Below are 22,295 nucleotides of genomic sequence, written 5' to 3' on the forward strand. Positions count from 1 at the left end.
TTGCGGAACACTTACGCACACATACTAGACTGATTTAATTTTTTTTAAATTTCTTATTAAGTAATGTATGTTTTATAATAAAGCACCTCTCTAAGTATCAAAGTTCCTACTTACAAATCTTAATTTTGTTTTGAATAATCAAATTAGCGAAAACTAGAATCGTGCTTTTTTTATATACTCGGCTCTATTATGGCTCGTATTAAGTCTACCGTTGAGAATATTCTTGCTTTTGTCAATTTATGCGAAAAATCGTGGATATGTTTAAAAGGGTATTTGTCTGGGATTGTAGTCGCGTTCAAACCTCTGTTATACCCAAAAGGGCGTCATTCTTCGTTGTGTTTCTTAACCATGTGTAATGGGCTGGCCCAACTACTCTTTGGCGGCCGACACATTCCATGCTCCATAAAGTATTTAAATTATTTTTTAGCTTTTCCAAAAGATCCGGTGCCAGCTTGCGGGCTTTATCTGTTACAGGCGGTGCCCTTGTTTCAATCACATGTGTTACATTATGTGAACGAACATCTGGAGTCTTCATGTCGGGTCGTGTACTGTCGACTACTTTATTTTTCCCCACATATGGCAATACTGGCGCGAAGAAATCCGCTACTCTACGCAAGTGAACACGACAAGACGAATCTTCATACCGGTTTTAGCGTTTGAAACTGCCAGTCTTACTATCTTACTGCCACCGTTTCCGCGCTCTGCGTAATTGTAAAAATCGTCCTCATGAATAAATCAAAACGTCAACCGTGCAGTCACTCGTTTCAATTTCCCATATCTCCTGAACACCATTTACGGATTTGAAAGGCGCCGTAAATTGGTGCAAAAGAAAAAATTTCAATTTCAGATAACCACCGCACCAGCAGCTGCAGACGCGACAAGAGAACGCGATAATTTCTGCAGACCAGCTAAAATAACACCGCAGAACGAGAGATAATAATCCCACAATGGATACAGTCATAAACTCTGGGTTAAACTACCCGTTTGCTGGCGCGATAATATTGCACTTTGGTTCGCACAAGGTGAAAGCCAGTTTTCAAACTCAAGAGTCAAGGATGACCTCACCAAATATAACATTATAGTATTTTTTTATTTATTGTTTCTGTGTTTAATTCGTAGAACTCCATTTAATTTATTTTTTTTTAAATTTAATTAAAATCAAATTTTTAAAAATTCAAAAAACCAAAAATACTAGCATAACCTATTATTTATATTATTAAATATGATTTTCATTAAATTAAAAAAAAAACTTTATTCTTGCCGCTTTGGATATGGATACCCTCAGAATCGTGAGCGACGTCGTCATAAATTCCCCCGCAGCGGACAAGTACACACTTCTCAAATCAGCACTCATCGAGAGATTACAAGATTCTGAAGAAAACCTACTCACTCGTCTTCTAACCGGACTACAGCTCGATGACAGGAAACCGTCTGCACTACTCCAACTCATGCATTAACTCGCTGCTCACACTTCGGCCTCAAAGGAAACCTCAACAGGTCAAGGCCACATTGGCCGCACTACCCGATGACAACCTGTTACAACTTGCGTCTGCAGCAGATAAAATTTTGGAAGGATACCAAAAACACAATGTGGAACAGAAGACGAGAAACAGCGTAATGAAAACATTCCGAACGTAGATTTAAACGTGTGTGCTGTACTCCAGAGTTTGCAAGAGCAAATTGCGTCACTCACTCTCGAAATCAAACAACTCAAAACGACTCGAAGAGAATGGCGTCATTCATCGACATCGTACCGGAATTCCGCGCGACGACCTCGTTCCAGATCAGGCGGTAGGCCAATATACAACAACAATACCTCAAACGGCTACTGCTAATATCATGTAAAATTCTGTGACAAATCGTACTATTGCATTAAACCATGTATTTTTAACAGCAACAAGTCGGGAAAAGATAACGGAAAACGCAGTAGGGACATGCGATTGACCTCAGCATACATGTCCTCTCTTCATCCATGAACTCATGAAGCAACAAATTTTTTTGATCGAAACCGGTGCTGACGTATCCGTACTCCCAAAGTCAAGCACGATCACGAAAAATACAGTCACCCGCTATACAGTGTAATGGTAATACTATCAAAACATACGGTACCGTACTGCAATTTGGACTTCGGCATGAAATGAAGTGGAAATTTATCGTCGCCGACGTATCAAGACCAATCTTAGGAGCAGACTTTCGACATCACTTTAACCTAAGCGTCAACCTTAAGAACGCAACATTAACGGACCATTCCACTACAGATTGGAGGAATGAATTCACAAGGACCCTCATCCGGCATCTCGACGTTATCTGCTAATCAGAAATACCGAGACATTTTAAAATAAATACCCTGCATTGACACGACCCGACATGAAGACTCCAGATGTTCGTAAAGATATTTTTACACATGTTATTGAAACAAGGGGATCGCCTGTAACAGATCAAGCCCGCAAGCTGGCACCGGATCTTTTGGAAGCGGCTGAAAAATAATTTAAATACCTTATGGAGCATGGAAAGTGTCTGTCGTCAAAGAGTAGTTGGGTGAGCCCATTGCACATGGTTAAGAAACACAACCAAGAATGACGCCCTTTGGGTATTACAGGCGTTGGAACGCGACTACGATCCCAGACAAATACTCTTTTGCACATCTCCACGATTTTTCGCATAAATTGACAAAATCAAGAATATTCTCAACGGTAGACTTAATACGAGCCATAAAAGAGCCGAGTATATAAAAAAGGACGTTTTTAATTTTCGCTAATTTGATTAATCAAAAAAAAATTCAGATTTTTTAAGTAAGAACTTTAATGCTTACAGAGGTGCTTAATTATAAAACATACATTATTAATTATGAAATTTAAAAAAAAAATAAAAAAATTTAATTTATTCTAGTATGTGTGCGTAAGTGTACCGCTAAATTTGACTTCCGTGAACAGGAGTGGTTACAATGGTGACATGAATAAGCTTTTTCTTCAGTATGGGTAAGAGCGTGTCGTTTCAAATTCCCCTGATAAAAACATGAGTATCCGCAGTAGGAACATGAATAAGGTTTAATTCCAGTATGAGTGCGTAAGTGCACTGTTAACGCTGACTTGTGTGAGCAGGTGTAGTCACAATGCGAACATGAATACGGTTTTTCGCCAGTATGTGTGCGTAAGTGTACCGTTAAATATGACTTCCGTGAGTAAGAGTGGTTACAATGGAGACATGAATAAGGTTTTTCGCCAGTATGTGTGCGTAAGTGCACCGTTAAATCTGACTTCAGTGAGCAGGAGGTGTTACAATGGGCACATGAATATGGTTTTACTCCAGTATGAGTGAATGAGTGCCTCGTTAAATGAGATTTTTGTGAGCATGAGTAGTTACAATGGGCACATGAATAAGGTTTTTCACCAGTATGGGTGCGTAAGTGAACTGTTAACCTTGCATTGCTTACGCAGGAGTAGTCACAATGGGGACATGAATAAGGTTTTTCGCCAGTATGAGTGCGTAAGTGAACCGTTAAATGTGATTTGCTTACGCAGGATTGGTAACAATGGGGACATGAATAAAGTTTTTCTCCAGTATGGGTTCGTAAGTGTACCGTTAAATCAAACTTGCGTGAGCAAGAGTAGTTACACTGGTGACATGAATATGGTTTTTCGCCAGTATGTGTGCGTAAGTGCAACGTTAAATCTGACTTCTTTGAGCACGAGTGGTTACAATGGGGACATGAATAAGGTTTTTCGCCAGTGTGGGTGCGTAAGTGCACTGTTAAATGTGATTTGCTTGAACTGGAGCAGTTACAATGGAGACATGAAAGAGGTTTTACTTCGGCATGTGTCTTCGGGACCACTATCACATCTGGAAAAGATGACAGATAAAGCTCAATAAATAGGTATCTACAATGAAAGGATAAGATTATTAAAACAGATTCAGACGAAAAAAAAATCCATTGTACCTGCACTCTCGGTAATACTTTCAAATTGCTCTGAGCATTCCTTTTTAATATCTGGCAGGTCTATGTCTATTTCCGTATAAGGGATTACCCCACCATCTTCTTCACGGGGTCCTGGTTTTTCCATAGGTACAGTCTCCACATTAATGCTACCTGAAACAGAACATCAACAAAATGTTAATATTTATTCATTTTCGGGAAATCGACAGTTTACATTTAATCAGTTTGTACATAAGTATTATATAGTAAAATAAAACCAATTATGGATTTCCTCCTTGTGAATTTACCTCTACTTTGACAATATCACATTGAATAAGTAAATTAAATTTGTGACAAAGGAAAATGATTAAAAAAATTTGTAAAAAACAAAAGATTATATAAAACGAAAAATTTACAAACCAATAAATTTATAGCCATGGAGAAAGGGTGTATATATAAATCAAATTATAATAGAGATATAAACAATAGCTACAAAAACATTATTCACAAACCATCAGAGAAATATTCTTTTATGTACCTCTTGTATTTGTAAGTTCGCAACTGAAAATATCAACCTTGGATAATACGCTATTGTAATTATTGCAAAGTCTGTTCAGGCAAGAATTCCGCTAAGAGTTCGTTTTGCTTCGATCAACCTTGAACAAGACACAAGAGCATTTTGAACGCGCAGGTACATTGAATGGAATCTCGTTTAGCAACTCTGGGCATTAATTATTATTGTTACCTACTTAACACAGGAATATTGCATCCTTATGATGCCTCCGTACAATCAGTGAATCAATTTTAAAGTATGAAGATGCCTCAGCATTATTATTAAATCTTACAAATGACTTGTAACAAAGTTATTTTAGGAATTTGTTTTGAATTGCTTCGATTTTGTTTATGTGGATTTTGTAAAATGGAGACCAATCAACTGATGCAAACTCCAAATGACTTCGTACTTAGGCAAAGTAGAGTTGATTAATAATATCGATGCTATTAAAAAGTTTTGTGTTTCTTATGATGAAGCCTAACAATTTAGCAGCTTAATTTGTGATTCGATGTTTGTGAAGGTTACATTGTAGTTTACTATCAAGGGTTATTCCGAGATCACGAATATTTGAGACTGTTGCAATGTTGTTGTTGTTTAAGGAATAATTAAATAATATTTTATTTTCATTTCTCGAAAAGACAATGTGATGACATTTTGAAACATTTAGATACAGTTGATTTTGTTGGCATTATGTGGATATATTGTTTAAATCATGTTGTAAATTGACACAATCGTTTAGACATTTATTGGCTTGTATAGCATAGCATCATCAGCAAATAATTCTATTTCAATGTATGTAGAGACATGAGCGCTATGTGTATGATTATTTGTAATTATTGTTAGATTGTTTTATATAGTTTAATGAAGATCCTGCTGATAAGCTACTTGTAGTTTGCTCATCGGAATTCCCATCATTCAAAAATTAATAATCGGATGGGTTCATAATGTCGATGTTTATTTTTTATTTTTATTTATTTATTTAGTACAGGTGATGATACAATGACACATGTACATATACATAAAAAATACTGCCCAACTAGGAGGAATTCCCGTTTTAGGACAGTCAAAATTGAGTTAGTATTCATGCACGCATACATATATATCCATATTTCAGATATATATCTGAAATATGGATACGGCGTAAAGTTGTTGAAATTTTGATTTATCTATGTCTTATATCAACGGTATATTGAACTAGCTTTAACATGAAATACCGTGAAAAAAAAGGGACATTATAATTCAAATATTCAAAAATGGAAAATAGAATAAATTCACGTTAATTTATTTTATTTATTGTTTTTGTGTTTAATTCGTAGAACTCCATTTAATTTTTTTATAAATTTAATTTAGATTAAATTTATAAAAAAATTAATTTATTTTATTTATATAGGTTGGTTCTTTACCGTGTGCTTAAAGATTTTTTTTATTATTTATTAAATAAGTTTATACAATATTTGAATATAAACAACATAATATTTCATGTTGTAAATTTAAATATTTTTACAAATATTAAAATTATGGACGACAAGAGGGGAAGTAAAGAACAAGCAGCTGTTCTGATTATTTGCATCGGAAACACTTCTATGATATGCAATGCAACTTACTAGTTGGCTGAACACTCTCGGCATACTGCAAACATTCCTTCTTCACATCCGGGAGGTGGATTTCAATATCCTTATAGGCCATTTCACCTGACCCTTCTTCCTGTGACAATGGTTCAGTTTTGATGGAAACACTCTTTGGGTTGGAATCCATGGCACTGCTGTGATAGCGTCCTGTCGTATGATAATAATTATTCTCAGCTAAAAATAAGAAAGGAATGTAACAGAACCTCTCTCAAATACTCTCGTGTTATATCGAGAATGCTGTTTAAACTGATCTAACAGGTGTCAAGCGATATACTCTTACAATTAACCAGCACCAATTTCAGAGTTTAAGTGTTACTTGGTTAGTTTAAATAGAACCTCTTTACATACGGGGTAAAGCTTGACGGTCAAGACGTTGAACAAACGTAAAGCAATTCAATTTCAATTATTTTGTAGTTCGTACAATATTACTTTAGAGAGACGGAAAAATAATTACAAACGAGAAGGAAGCAAAGGAGACTCTGTGACACATTAGTCTGACTATAAATGAACCACTGACGTCTGACTTGTCTTGACATCTGACGTTTCCGTTCGTAGGGATGATCGATATTCCTGTACCAGCTCCAGGCTACATTTATGTCACTGGAACCGTTGATATTTTTTTATGGAACTGGTTCATTCTTGCACTATTTATCGAAAATTAAAAAGTCACTAGTCTCTTGAAACTTGCTTATGTATTCAACTTCGAATTAATTTGTAATTTTAAATCGGAAATAATTATACGATCCAATCTTTTTTGATTAATAAAATTAGAACAGTAGGTAGAAGAAGTGAAAATTTTCTAAGCTTTTTAAACTGTGCAATTATTGATATGACTCCTTGCTAAGTAGCATACAATAATAAATTAATTATTATTAATAATAATTTAAATTAATAATTTTAAACAAATATATTAAATCGGAAAAAAGTCGTGGTTTCGATAATTTTAATCAATTTAATGAGCAAAGTAGGAAGCCGTTATTTAGACATTATCTATAAATACCAACTCTAAAATATCTTGAGAATTTATTTAGCATTATTTCAATCGTGCGAAAGAACTTCGTAATTCAATGAGCAAACTATGGAGTTATACTGATAGTTTTGATATTATGAAAGTCATTAAAATACTATGTCATATGTCTACAACTAGAAACTACTAACATATTAGATTTGATTTACTTATTCATAAAAGTCAAAAAGTTTTGGTTTTTTGTTATTTTTAATTATTTTAACAAATTTAATATATCATCTTTACAATGTGTAATATACTTAAAATTAAGAATGTAAGACCGGTGACCAAGTTAAATACGAACTTTGAATATAAGTCAATCGACATAGATGGCATCAGGGGTTCTATCCCTGAGCATAACCTAAGGCTAACTCTTATAAAGGCATATCGATTATCTCTCGAGGGGTGGAGTCAGCTATCATTTTTTGCTACTATCATTCCAAACCATACAAGGGGTTCAGTAAATACATGGGAGTCCTGTTTCCGCGTTATATTATAGCAAAGGGTAACGTTACAACGGCACGGAAAATATTACGGGTACAAAATATAATCCTAACTAAGTTCAATCTCTCAATCTAAATTTAAGTTACAAAATCGGAACTGAATTTATTAAAGCACATGGAAAGGTGATAAGATGGTCAAGCTTACATGGTTCTTAAGTCAGTTCTTAAGCAAAGTTTAGGCTGTCTTTGTCCATGTGCAACGTAAACGTTGAAACATGTGCGTGCGAGTTAGTTTCACTGAGAAGTTCGGCCAGGAGTCGTTTTGTTAAAAGGCAAGGATTTTAGTGTAATATTCAAGACGTAAGTCTGGATATTCCCTTGAATCCAGATTACTTCTGGGGCGCGGGACCACAACCCGAAGCAGCGTGTTGACATGCTGAGGTCAGGATTCCGAAAGAGGACGAGGCCGGCGAGCGAGGGCTGACGGCGAGGGCGATTAGTACCGTTTCTTATCGCGCGGAACACTGATGGCGAGAATTTAGTGACCGGCAGGTGCTGCTACTTGCGGCGATCGAAGAGCGAAGAGCTAGCATGTAGCATATTCAACTATTATTATTATTTAATACGATATAAACCGCTGTGTTACAAATGTTTAACCGCTTCTTTTACCAGCTCTTGAAACTTATTGATAGGGTGTTTCTGATTATTTTCAAAATTATCCCCTTCTAAAAATCCCATAGTCTTATTTATGTAGTCACTTTTATCCATTATAATAACACTGTCAAATAAAACTCAAACATACAACCAAACTAAATTGTTACAAAGGTAAATCAAAGAAACATATAAAAATGACATCACAAAGCGATAAACAGTTAAGAGAACTTTTCTTCGATAAATGAATAAGGTTTTCATGCTTTTTGGGTGGGTATATGGTGCTTTAATTAATCTTTCTGAAAAAATTTATATTAAAGTCGGAACATGAATGATTTTTCTCGAGCGGGTCAAAATCTGACTCCTCGTGAACCTGAATAACTGCAGTCAGAACATGGATAAGATTATTTTCCAGTATGGGTGCACGCTATATACGTACACACACACAATGATATGTGTGACTTTAGAGAGCAGGAGAGGATACAGTTGGAACATGAATAAGATTTTTATGTCAAGTATGGGTAAGAACTTGATTATATAAATTTACAATGGGATCATGGATATAGTTTTTCTCCAGTATGGTTAAAAACGTGCCTTTACGCCTACTTTTTAATCCTTTTGAGAACATTAATATTTGCAGTAGGATTATTAATAAGGTTTTTATCCCGTAAGTGCACTGTTAACGCTGACTTGTATGAGCAGGTTTAATTATAATGGGAACTCATAAATAAGGTTTTTTCCAAATGGAATTTACAAATTTCCCATTACAGAACCTGAATAGCTGCAGTAGGAACATTAAGATTTAAGTCCAGTATGTGTGAGTAAGTGCACTTTTAAATGTGACTTTCCTTTGCAGGAGAAGCAACAATGGGAACATTTATGTCGTTTTACTGCAGTAAGGGTAAGAATAAGAAGTTTCAAATTCCACTGATAAAAACATGAAAAGCTGCAGTAGAAACATGAATAAGGTTCAATTTCAGAATCGGTGCGTAAGTGAACTGATAATGCTGACATGCGTTAGCGGCAGTAGTCACAATGAGAACATGAATGGGGTTTTTCTCCAGTATGAGTGCGAAAGTGCACCGTTAAATGTAACTTGCGTGAGTACGAGTAGCTACAATGGGAACATGAATAAGATTTTTCTCCAGTATGTATATATATATTTTTTCTATAAAGAAATAGATGTCAAACATGCAGCTACAAGATAAAATACAACTATAATTGCCGTTGCAATTAGAGATAATAATTGTTATTTTCTAATGGCCTACAATTTTCTTGTTATCAACAGTGAGATATTTCCATTAAAATACCATGGGCAATGTATTTTGAAAATGAGTTTTCCAGACGTAAACGCAGCTTGACGATGCCTGAAGAATCCTAGTAAGGTTATGCATGGAGATACGCGGGAATGTCCGTAAAAACAAAGTAACCTACAAAATTTCAAATATCCCTGATATACGTAGTCAGTAAATATAACAAATATAATTGATTGTATTAAACTAGCTTAGTAAAGTTATTTTATAATGTTGATGTAGTTTGTTGCACAAAGATTAAAATTTTGTTTGTAAAAACTGTTTGTGAGTATTTTGAATTGTGTGACTTAACAGCGGTTGTAGATAAGAGATTTCTATCTCTTCCCGGGTAGCCAAATTTTGGGTATTGAATTGAGAAAATGGATATTTACTTATAACATGCATTCACTTATAATCCAAAAGAATTTAAGGAGTAGAGAACGTGTGTTACAGCTTATAGCTTCAGGAATTAGAAATTGTTTGTGGGTATAATACGTTAAACGTTTTCTTAGATTGCCACTTGGAAAAATTTAAATATAAAATAAAAAAGTACCGCGCTGTATTATAGGCGGTAAAAAGGAGAGTCAAACACAAGTAGGGGTTGTGACTGCGCCCATCTGAAACACAAACAGATGGATAATGCCACTTACTGGTTTGTTGAACACTTTCGGCATACGGCAAAGATTCCTTTTTCACATAAGGGAGGTAGATTTCTATATCCGTATTCGCATGTTTTTCAGAGCCTTCTTCCTGCGACCATGGTTCAGTTGTGACGGTAACATTATCTGGGATGGGAAGATCCATGGTTCTACTGTGATAGGTCCTTTTATGTGATAGTAATTATTCTCAGCTGAAAATAAGTAACGTCTATATCAAAACTAATCTACATCATAAAAAACATTCATCAAAGCGTTTGAATCGCTTTTGTTGTTGAAAAACCTAATATGATTCTTAAGCAATTCGGATTTCATCAGAGTTTACTAAAAGCTAATCGTTTTACAAAATAAGTTTGGTGTTTTTGAAAATGTAAATTATGTTCACTCGGGGTAATTAGATGAACTTACTAGTCACTTGGTTTTAATGTGTGACAGCGGCCGTAAATCAACAATGAACAAACTCATTTAATTTCATCTGTCACGTGTTTACACGGTAAGTGTTGGTTAGCTTAGTATGGTATAACGCTGTCAAAACTAATCAATCAAGTGATTGGCGATATATTCTTACAATAAACGAGCACCAATTTACGAGTTTGAATGTTACTTTGTTAATATAATTAGAACCTACTTACATGCAAGGCAAAGCGCAGTAGTCAATTTCAAGGGGTTGAAGAAACGTCACAAAGACTTAGAAGCACTTCAATTTTTAAATCTTTGCTTTAAAATTATATTGGTGGTTGAAATAATCTCAAGTGGTATAAATTTTACATAACTGTTATGTAGTTTATATGGTATTACTTAAGAAAGACGGTGCAACTGTTACTGATGAGAGGGAAGCAATCATAAATAAACTAGGTACTCACTAAATCGATCCAAATTGGTCCTCTATGTAACCATAGATATGACAATATTTAGACAAATTTTATGCATGCAACAAATGTACATTGCACACCATCGATGAGGATATAAGAAACAATAAAATGCGCGACCATAGACATTATAATTCTCATTCGGAACCTAAAGGCCCGTTTATAATAGGAATAAGCGGTAAGAATAGGCCGGTGCCGTAATCCGTAATCCGTAATATTTTAGATCATCGTTTATAATTGAAATAGGAATAGAATAGAATACGTCCATAGAAGTGACTATGCCGCTGTCACCTGTCAATGTCAACTGTCAACCGAGAGTATATTCTTCCTCCATCTTATAAAAGTAATATTGTTTTATATAAATAAATAATGAAACGATGGATTCATCAGATATTGTTGCATGTGGAATGTTTTTGTCGATTCTGGGGCTAGCATACGCTGCAATAGGAGACACACAATTGACGAAAAAAATAAGGAAAAAACGACGTTGGAGTGTGCGTCCCATTAATCATAAAAGGAAGAAAACAGGACAATTCCATAATTTGTTAAAAGACATGGCGACAGTAGGCAACGATCAATTTAAGAAATATACAAGAATGTCGCAGACCAATTTCTATAAATTTTTAGGACTTCTACAACACAAATATTACTGTTCGATTGTCAAATACATAAATAAACCATTCTTGTCAAATAGTAGATACCATAGAGTATCGTTCGAAAATACATAAATCTCAGTATATATCTCAGCTTTCTGTAATCCGTAACCGCAAAAGATAAAGTTGGACCATCTTTTCGGTTATGGAAAAAAATAAGAGATTATTGCCATCTATTATAAACGGATACACAGGTTTCCTATCTTCCAACTTCTACGGCCTAGGGCCTTACGGCTTATTCTTACCGCTTATTCCTATTATAAACGGGCCTTAACTTATTCGTTAACCTAAAATATTATTTTAAAAATAAAAATGTCTAAATTTCGAAATATTCCCTCACAACAAGAAAGATCCTGTTATGATGCAGGGCTAGATTCTTTTGTTTTATTTTTATTTTATTAATTAATTTGTTCTGCATCATCGACAGGCCGAGACATCGGCGGGCCGAGAGCGACATCTGGGCCTGGCCGAAAAAAAGGAACCACTTATAGCCTGGCAGCAACGTGTGGGATTAAGGACTGAACATCTGATAGTCGCGGTGATTTCCATTTTGGAGTGATTATTTGTATGGATGGATTCCATTCCCTTTTTGTACCGTCGAGTGCGAGTTTGCTTCGGGCACGACGGGATTCGTTTCCGCAACCAGTAAAACAACTATTCCCGATGTGGGTAATGGAGATTTCTTTGGAAGAAGTTGTGTACGGGCAAACCACGCGACTAGCGAAATAAGTTCGAGCGGTAGGGCTCAATAGTTAAATATAATGTTTCTCAATACATACAATAACAAACCACGCACCGCTTTTTATTTTATGTACTATGAGAGACCATCCCTATGAACAAACAAGATTCTGACACGCGACTTTGGTTGCGAACCTTCACACCTGAGATTATTGTTTATAAACATTCTTGATGATTGATTATAACCTAGATTGGCGCGTTCTATCGAACAAAGTTTATAAAAATAGTATGTGTACGTCGAATAGAAAGGTAGGTTGGTAAATATATTCCTTTGTTTATTATTTGTACCCTGGGTCAAACCCGCTTAACAATCCATCTGAAAAAATTTTGTTCTGCGAAAATAAGCTTAAAGTGTCCTTTTTTACAGCTCATTTTCTTAGGACAACGCATGTCAGGTGAAATCTTGTTCCAATATAAACAATCAATCTGTCGTTAAAATAATCGCCAACTGACTCCAGAGGTTCCCGGCTTCACCTTACCGGTTCCCTGTACAAGAGGTCCCCCGTTAGAACTCTGGGACCGTAAATCCTTTATTTATTTTCTTCTCGCAGCCGCACAGATTATTTTATTGATGCGGATTTTCCCCCACTTCATCCGTAAGGGAGTTCATCGTATTTTTCTCCGTGGTGGCTGTTGGACATTTATTATACATATGGGTTGTATGTTGCGGATCTTATCCATCTCTATATTGCGGACTTCCACGAAAGCTCTATACCAGTGTTTCCCAGCCTTCTTTATGCCATGCCCCACCGTAGTCTTTTCAAAAGTCAGATGCCCCACCGGCATTTTTTTTTACGAAACAACAGGTAAATTTTAAAATCATAATCTAATATTTTTGTAAATATATGAACCCCTTATGAAATTGAATAAAACCTTTTCTAATACATTTATTACAACTGAAATTAAATTCAGTTACGCTTGCTACAAAGAAATTTTATGTTCGGATCTAACTTAGTTAATTTCGGTCTTAGGTCCCCTCTATTAGTTTTTTTCCAAACGATTTAGTTTTTTAATGAGTATATCGCTTATTGCGCTAAAACCACATTCCACCAAATAAGTTGAGGGAAAGGTTAATAATAATTTTCTCGCATGCAAAGTAAAGTTAGTATATTTTATGTTAGTTTCTTTGCAAATTCTTAGTGTAAGTTTCTTCTTCAAGCCTTAATTTCACATTCACACTAAAACTAAGCAAAAAACCGTTATCATGTTATTACTGTATTTCTTCATGTTCACACAAGCCAAATAAAATGGCATACGTGGTCACTCATAAGAGGATTCAAAATAAAGTATTCTAATTTTCTTCTGTTATTATTTATTTTCACAGAAGTCACAGTTATTGCAACACGTTCTCACTCATTCAAAGGAAACTTTTTTCTTATTTTCTTACTGTGATTATTCATGGTCAAGCATAATAAGTCACATTCACACTCATACTAAGGAAAATACGTATCTTTTCTCGAGTTATTTCTGTTACTATCCATGTTCGCAAAAGTCCAGCTTAGTGACTCACATTTGCATTCACACAAAGGATAAACCGTTTTCATTTTCTTACTGCGATAATTCATGATCACAGAAGTCACGTTTAATTATTAACAATAGCACTCATAATAAAAAAAACAATTCTTACTGTAATTATTCATGTTTATGGAAGTCAAATTTGATGATCCACATTATCACTCACATTTAGGATAAACCATTCTCATTTTATTAGTGTAACTATTCATATTCACAAAAGTCAAGTTAAAAAGACACATTCGCACTCATACTTAGCAAAATCCATTCTCATGTTCTTACTGTGATCATTTGTGTTCACTAATTTCCAGCTTAATGTTACAAATTCGCACTCATGCTTAGGAAAAATCCTGTATCATGTTCTAATCGTAATAATATATTTTATTTTAGGAAAATTAACAGTTACTTGGTTGGTTTATACATGTGCAATTTACTTAACTGGGAAACCAATTATAGATCTCCTCACTATACTTATATATTTTATAGGTATAAAATAACTAAGCAATACAACAACTACAACTACAGCTATATCCTGCATAGTTTCTGTAATTTTAGATAATTATTAAAATTGTAGCGGGTTTCATTTTATTTTAAGCACAATTTGGCGTATATTTCAATTTTGTACATCTCAGGCATTTTTTGTATGATCGATGAGTATTCCCCTTTATGTGTGGAATGCCTACGTGTCTCATCTCTGAAGAGTGGTTCCCCACAACTGAGGCGCTATGTCGGGAAACACTGGTGTAAAGCGAAATTCACTGTTATTGTGTAGTTCATAATATATATTGCAGTAAAAGCAGCGAAAACTAATTGTTTGAATTATCTTTTTGGTAACATTATTGATTATACTCTGTAAATTGATTAATTATTTAATAAATATATTTAAAATGAAGAAAAAAAGTATTACCGAACATTGACATTGATTTTTTGACATATCCACTAGATATGGATCGATTTTCCTGTGGTGTAAGACAACCATTCAGTATTGAAAGTTGCTTGAAATTGCTTTGGCCGTGTTTGGCGACTGGATCTGAATAGTCAGGTAGGTACTTCTCCACCTTCATCATGGGATGCCATAGTCTCACTGGCTCCAGACGGTTGGCAGCAGTTAATAAAATTAATAAAGAGTGGAGACTTAAAAATGAAACTTCCAGTGTCAGATATCTAAATGGTATTTAGAATTTAGTTTTTTAAATTAATGTTTGTTTAACTTGTGCATTTGTAAATACCTCGAAGGCTTCCATCAGACCTGTGCTTTTGTAAATATCTGGAAAGCTTTCGTCATACATAAAGTAATAAAGTTTTTGACGTGCATTAAGGTGTCGAATTCCGCTGCATGATTTTCCTCAAAAAAGGACTATTTATTTTCGGGGAAATTGTAAGGATGCATTTAAATTCCAGTTTTTCTCAATTGCATTTGGTTCTGTTTAAAAATTACATCGAAAAATAAGTTCAGATTAGACATCAGCACTTTCGGCGAAAATGAAGAAATTAACAAATAATTAGAAATTGATTTACTTTATTCTATTGGGATACAAGGAAATAAATTATTTACATCTTTGGACACAAACTTAGCGTGGTTAGGGATTTCCGAATTCCTTAAGTTATTGATTAATTCTAACGCATTCTTAACCCTTTCAAACCAGGATTATTGATTCCACATATTAAAAATATAGTTAGAAATATTACTTAGAAAATTATTTGAAATTTTGTTGGTCTTTGGTTTTTTTTTTTTTAATTTGGCTTAACATTGGACGTCAGAGGGAATTTTTTAAATAGTAAAGTAGAATAAAGATAACACAAAAGTAATACAAATAGATCTTAAATATCAAAAATGTACATTTACAATGTTGTGATAATCTCTAAGGTTTAAAAAAAAAACATTTTAATTAAAATTCATTAAGAAATTAAGAAATACTCTATGATTATAATTTTTGAAAATTCGCCATACTTGTCTAAAATTGCTTTTTTCCCGGGGTGTGACTTCAGCACAGTTATTACATCTGGAAAAATGGCGAATAAAGCTCAATAAGTCGGTATCTGTAATGAAATGATTAGTTTATTGACACCGATTCAGACAAACAAAAATCCATTTAATCTGCAGTCTCGGTAAAACTAGTGGCCTAGTAAATTTATTCTGTTTATTCACTTTAATAAACTATAATATTGGGGTACCTGTGGGTTACTTAAAATCATTTTTTTGTTAATTTTCAAATAAGTCACTAAAACAAATTTTCACTGCTTCTTTCACCAGCTTTTGACACTTGCCTATGAATAGGGTTATTGTGAATAAGTTCAAAATAATCTAGTTGTAAAAGATTCACGGTCTTAGTTATGTCGTCACATTTATCCATGGTAATAACACTTTTAAATAAACTAAAAATTTGTAATGCAAACATAAAAATATTTAAAAAAAATTAAAAATTGTGAAGTATGTAAAATGTGTTACAAAGGCAGATTGAGAGAGAGAGAGTTGGAAAGACAATTTTTCAAAAAATGGATTAGGTTTTCTTCTAGTATGGGTAAAAACGTGTTTTGATTTTCCTTTCGAAAACTTGAATAACTGCAGCCAGTACATGAACAAGATTTATTCCGTGTACTAGTTTTAAGAATGCACCGTTTCTAGGTACACACACAATATTAAGGCTTACTTTAGTTAGTAGGAATAGTAACAGTTGGAACATGGATAAGGTATTTATGTCAAGTATGAGTAAGAATGTGACTTTTTTCGTGTTTCCTTTTCGAGAACGTAAAAAGCGTAAGTAGAAGACGAATACCGTTTTATTCCAGTATGACTGCATAAGCGTAACGTTTAATCTGACTTGCGTGAGCAAGAGTAGTTACAATGGGAACATGAATCAGGTTTTTCTGCAGTATGGGTGCGTAAGTGTTTCGGTAAATATGACTTGAGTGAGCAGGAGAAATTAAAGTGGGAACAAAAACAAGGTTATATTCCAGTATGGTTGCGTAAGTGTAAAGTTAATCGTGACTTTTTTGAGCAGGAATAGTTACAATTGGAACATGAATAAGGTTTTTCTCCAGTATGGGTGCGTAAGTGTACCGTTAAACTTGTCTTGTGTGAACAGGTGTAGTTACAATATGGACATGAATACGGTTTTTCTCCAGTATGGGTGCGTAAGTGCACTGTTAAATGTGATTTGTGTGTGCAGGAGTAGTTACAATGAGAACATGAATAAGGTTTTTCTCCAGTATGGGTGCGTAAGTGCAAAGTTAAATGTGATTTGCTTGAGCAGGAGTAGTTACAATGGAGACATGAATAAGGTTTTTCGCCAGTATGGGTGCGTAAGTGCACTGTTAAATTTGTATTGCTTGAGCAGGAGTAGTTACAATGGAGACATGAATAAGGTTTTTCGCCAGTATGTGTGCGTAAGTGTACCGTTAAATCTGACGTGCGTGAGCACGAGTAGTTACAATGGGAACATGAATACGGTTTTTCTCCAGTATGGGTGCGTAAGTGTACCGTTAAATCTGACGTGCGTGAGCAGGAGTAGTTACAATGGAGACATAAATGAGGTTTTTCGCCAGTATGGGTGAGTAAGTGCATTGTTAAATGTGATTTGTGTGAGCTAGAGTGGTTACAATGGAGACATGAATGAGGTTTTTCTCCGGGATGTGTCTTCAGGACCATTATCACATCTGGAAAAGATGGCGGATAAAGCTCAATAAGCCGGTAATATTTTGATTATTAAAACTGATTCAGACAAACAAAAATCCATTTTACCTGCAGTCTCGGTAATACTTTCAGAGTGCTCTAAGCATTCCTTTTTAACATCTGGCAGGTCTATGTCTATTTCCGTATAAGGGATTCTTCCTCCATCTTCTTCTCGGGATCCTGGTTTTTCCTTAATAGGTACAGTCTCCACATCAATGCTACCTGAAATATAACAACAACTAATGTTAATATTATATAAAGATATGAGAGCTATGTGTATGATTATTTGTATTTATTCTTAGATTGTTTCGTATAGTTTAATCAAGATCCTGCTGAAAGATTCTACAAATTCCAATCATATGAAAATCAATAATCGGATAGGTTTATTATGTCGAAATCGACATATGGATATGCATCTGAAATATGGATACGTCGTAACGTTGTTGAAATGTTAATATTTCTCAAACTTATATGAATGGTCACATTAAACAAGCTTAGACGTGAAATATTGTGAAAAATCACGGGACATTATCATTCAAATTTTGAAAATGGAAATTAAAATAACTTCATGGAAAATTATTGAAATTATATAAGTAGGTTTTTACGAACCCGTTTGGGTGAATTATTTAAGTTTTTTTTTTTTAAATTTTATCAGTTGCGAGTAAAGCAATGTTTTGAAGGTTAAATCAAAGGGGCAGCTCACTTGAAATAACACAAACCTGCGCTATATAAATGTTCTGTTATTATTATTAAAATAATGGACGCCACGAGGGAAAGTAAATAACAAGCAGCTGTTCTAATTATGTGAATTAAGGACTTCATTGATATGCAATGCAACTTACTAGTTGGCTGAACACTCTCAGCATACTGCAAACATTCCTTCTTCACATCCGGGAGGTGGATTTCAATTTCCTTATAGGCCAATTGACCTGAGCCTTCTTCCCGTGACCATGGTTCAGTTTTAATGGATACACTCTTTGGGTTGGGATTCATGGCACTGAAATTGATAGCGTACTGTCGTGTGATGGTAATTATTCTCAGCTAAAAACAAGTAAAATCTGTAACAAAACCTTTCTCTTTGAACCGTTAATATTATTAAAAATAATCAACACTTTTATTATTAACAAAACCAACACGTTTCGTAAGCAATGCTCATCAATTCAGGGTTTACTAATAACTAATGGTCCCACAAAAAAGGTTTGCCGTTTTTGAGGTAAGGAAAAAAATTATTTGATGTGACAGGGTTAAGGTAAGATAAACTTAATTATCGCTTGGTTTTAATGTTTGACAGCGTCCGTAAATGAACAATGAACAAACTCATGTACTCTCGTCTGTCTCTCGTGTTATATCGCGAATACTGTTTAAACTGGTCAATAAGGTGTTGAGCGATATAATCTTACAATTAACAAGCAGAAATTTACGAGTTTAAGTGTTACTTAGTTAATATAATAAAACCTACTTACATACAAGGCGAAGGACGATGGTCAATTCCAAGACGTTGAAAAAACGTCATAAAAAAGCAGAAGCAGTTAAATTTCAATTTTTGTGTAGTTCGTATAATATTACTTTAGAGAGACGAAACAACAATTACATACGAGAAGGAAGCAAAGGAGACTGTGTCACACATTAGTCTGACTGGTCTGACACTGACGTTGTGAGTGGTTCATTTATGCTGACGTTTCAGTTTGTAGAGATGGTCGATATTGCTTGCCCAGCTCCCGGCTACATTTATGTCACTGGAACCGTTGATATTATTTCTGTGTGATATGTCCCTAGGTATATACATGACTTGAATTCACAGAAAGACCAAAGCGAACTCGTGCTCCAGCATTTATCTCTCTGATTTTACACGCAGATGGAGGCGGCAGTTCGAATTATTAGACATTAAGTATTTAGTGAATAGTTTCACCGGTCCCGCAATAAAAATTTAGAAAGCCAACTCAAGCAATACACCCATTAGTCGGCAGATTTATCTCTAGACCGTCATTAAGTAGTAATTCTGAAATGGGAACGTTAAGCCAGCGACCCGGCAATAAAAACAAACCTTCGCCCAAGGCTAGGCTAAATTGATATTGTTTGAAGGTCTTTTGTACAAATGTCATTTTAGCATCTTTTAAAATAATAATAGCGACTACGGTGAGAATGTCGATGCCAGCGCCACGGACTCAAACAACGTACCGAAGTGGTGTAAAGCGGAACCACTTTAGTTCGAGCACCCCACGACAGGCGCGCTACGGTCGCTGGATTGCGCAGCTGAAGACAGTCCCAAGTCAAAAACAAGTCAACAGTACCCAGTCAGAGAGTGACCATCTCGCCGCCCCGTGAGGCGGTCGCCGAGGCGCTTCCGCCCAGGAAGCTGCCCTCTCGGCAGTTCCCATTCAGCACTCAACACATTCCGCAACCAAAAGAGTGAAGAGTACCCAGTCCGACAGTCATCATCTCGCCTCCTCTTGGGGCGGCCGCCGAGGCGCCTCCGCCCAGGAGGCTGCCCTCTCGGTGGTCACGATCTCGCCTAGTTCTCGACAGTTCACATTCCCGCACTCGACAGTCATCATCTTGGGAGTCATCATCCTGCTCTCCCCCTTGAGAGGCAGCTGCCGACCCGGGAACTGCCCTAGCAGAAGTTACCGTCTCGCCTCCGCCGAGAAACTTCCTGCTCTCCCCCTTTGGAGCGGCACCGAGGCTCTTCCGACCAGGGAGCTGCCCTAGCAGAAGTTACCGTCTCGCCTCCGCCGAGAAACTTCCTGCTCTCCCCCTTGGAGCGGCGCCGAGGATCTTCCTACCAGGACGCTCTCGCCTCTCAAGAGTCGCTGCCTGCCGACTCCGCCCTTCGGAGCCTTGGTCCAGGTTGAACCAATTCCGCCCTTCGGATCCAGCCCAAGTTGCCGCTTGTGTGATGTCAGTGATAAGTGCGAACGTGGAGATCCGCGGTTCAAGATAAGAACTATAATTAAGCTAGATTAAGACTAACCCTTCTTTATACATTTTTTTTAATTAAATAAATTTTAAGAGTGTTTTGTAACTAAGTAACTTCTTTTTTTACTCGTTCCTCCTTTTCTTTTACATGAATAATATTAATTATTAACTTCCCTTAAGTAGAGTTATAACATGTGGAATTGGTTCATTCTTAAGGTCCGTTTATAATAGGAATAAGCGGTAAGAATAGGCCGGTGCCGTAATCCGTAATCCGTAATATTTTAGATCGTCGTTTATAATTGAAATAGGAATAGAATAGAATACGTCCATAGAAGTGACTATGCCGCTGTCACTTGTCTATGTCAACTGTCAATCGAGAGTATATTCTTCTTCCATCTTATAAAAGTAAAAACTTTTTTTACTTTATTTATTTTCATTTCTTTACACATATTATACATATTAATAGATAGTATAAAATAACATAATATATAATACCAAATAGTTTACAAAAGAAATGAAAACCCACTAAGGCACTGACTGCCTGAGTGTGGGTAATATAAAACGATTACTATATTTCAAGTACCTAAAGTATAATATACATTAGTAGAAAAAGTTTTTTTTTGTTTATAGTTATTATAAAAAGTAAAGAGAAAACATTATGTACAATAGTTTATAAAGTTTCAGCAAGTGAGTTGTAGAAAGGATAAATAAATTTATACTAAAAGCGTTTCAATATCTGCGTCAATCAGCTATAATTTTACCTCTTTAATATATTCTATCTTTTTATTTATCATTTGAGTTTGTAGTGGTAAAAGGTTAAATGTACGAGGACCAATGAAACTGCTATGCGTCTGCATTAATTTAGGGCGACTTGCACCAACTATCGCAAATTTTATCTTAAATTGTATTTAACTAAACGTATTTAAGACCCTAAATACATTTAACTTAAATGCGTTTAGTTGCGTCCTGCACCACGCAGTTCGGTGGCAATTTTAGTTAAACGTGTTTAACGCGTCGGTAAAACAGTTACCGCGTGGTTACCGCCATTAACGCGTAAATAAAACAGCTACGATGTTTCATTTTACTTGAAGTGTCAAAATATTTTGTGATTGTGTGTGTGGTTTAATAGTGTTTTCATTTATTTTATGAAGAAAAAGTTAAAGCAAATAGACATAATGATGAAATAAGACAAAAATAGCTTCTGTTGTTGGAATTAAAAATAAAACAATTATCCGAGTAATTTTGTTTTTTATTTCTTTTACATACTATATTGTTTTAAAGTATTATAAGAATGCTGTAGGTATGATTAGAAGTTTACAACCTTGCAAAGTACTCCTCGATAAGGAGCGTTAGCTCCAAGTGACGAGCACCTCGCTGATGTTTTTATTGGCGTTGAATTTTAACTGAGGTTCAATTTCTTGCACTAATAATGATGTCGTTTCTTTACTGAGACGAAATCTTCTTTGAAACTTCTTGGCACTGAGTGTTTCAAATCAATTTGTTCTTGTGTTTACTTCTCTGACTATATTATAATTTATTTATAATTTCTATAATATAATTTCTTCATGATCGTCAGAATACAAATCCCAAATGTTCATTGTGAATACAAATTAAAATGAGATAGATTTTAACCACAATCAGAAATCGAAGAGATAACCTAAACAAAATTTGACAGTACTGCTTAGAGTAGGGCTAAACACGTTTAACTCGGTTAAACGGCCGCTTTTGGGTATTTAACTTTGACAGTTCTTTAAACGCATTTAACGACTTAAATTTTGTGGTGCAAGACGCC

The 22,295-nt window shown here is 35.2% G+C and overlaps 1 protein-coding gene across 1 annotated transcript; it reads right to left on the bottom strand.

Moving 5' to 3' along the window:
• Positions 1 to 2,438: 2,438 nt before the first annotated feature.
• On the bottom strand, positions 2,439 to 19,408 carry LOC149415087 (uncharacterized). The gene is made up of 7 exons (XM_089642991.1): positions 19,051 to 19,408; positions 18,430 to 18,628; positions 17,657 to 17,809; positions 6,071 to 6,241; positions 3,938 to 4,087; positions 3,016 to 3,840; positions 2,439 to 2,476 (listed from the first exon to the last, which is right to left on the bottom strand). The coding sequence occupies exons 2-7, from the start codon at positions 18,578 to 18,580 to the stop codon at positions 2,439 to 2,441; spliced, it is 1,488 nt and encodes a 495-aa protein (XP_089499117.1). The 5' UTR covers positions 18,581 to 18,628; positions 19,051 to 19,408.
• Between the last annotated feature and the right edge of the window lie 2,887 nt (positions 19,409 to 22,295).

Source organism: Hesperophylax consimilis, chromosome 19 (assembly GCF_061612785.1).
Source record: "Hesperophylax consimilis isolate HC1 chromosome 19, BYU_Hcon_1.0, whole genome shotgun sequence".
Taxonomy (NCBI): Eukaryota; Metazoa; Arthropoda; class Insecta; order Trichoptera; family Limnephilidae; genus Hesperophylax; species Hesperophylax consimilis.

What these genes read in the sequence shown, in the direction of transcription:
- LOC149415087 (XM_089642991.1), bottom strand. Translation starts at nt 18,580, where the DNA reads ATGAATCCCAACCCAAAGAGTGTATCCATTAAAACTGAACCATGGTCA. An exon ending in TGAGAGTGTTCAGCCAACTA is followed by an intron (nt 17,810 to 18,429) that starts GTAAGTTGCATT and finishes GTTATATTTCAG; the next exon opens with GTAGCATTGATGTGGAGACT. An exon ending in CGAGAGTGTTCAGCCAACTA is followed by an intron (nt 4,088 to 6,070) that starts GTAAGTTGCATT and finishes GTTCTGTTTCAG; the next exon opens with GTAGCATTAATGTGGAGACT.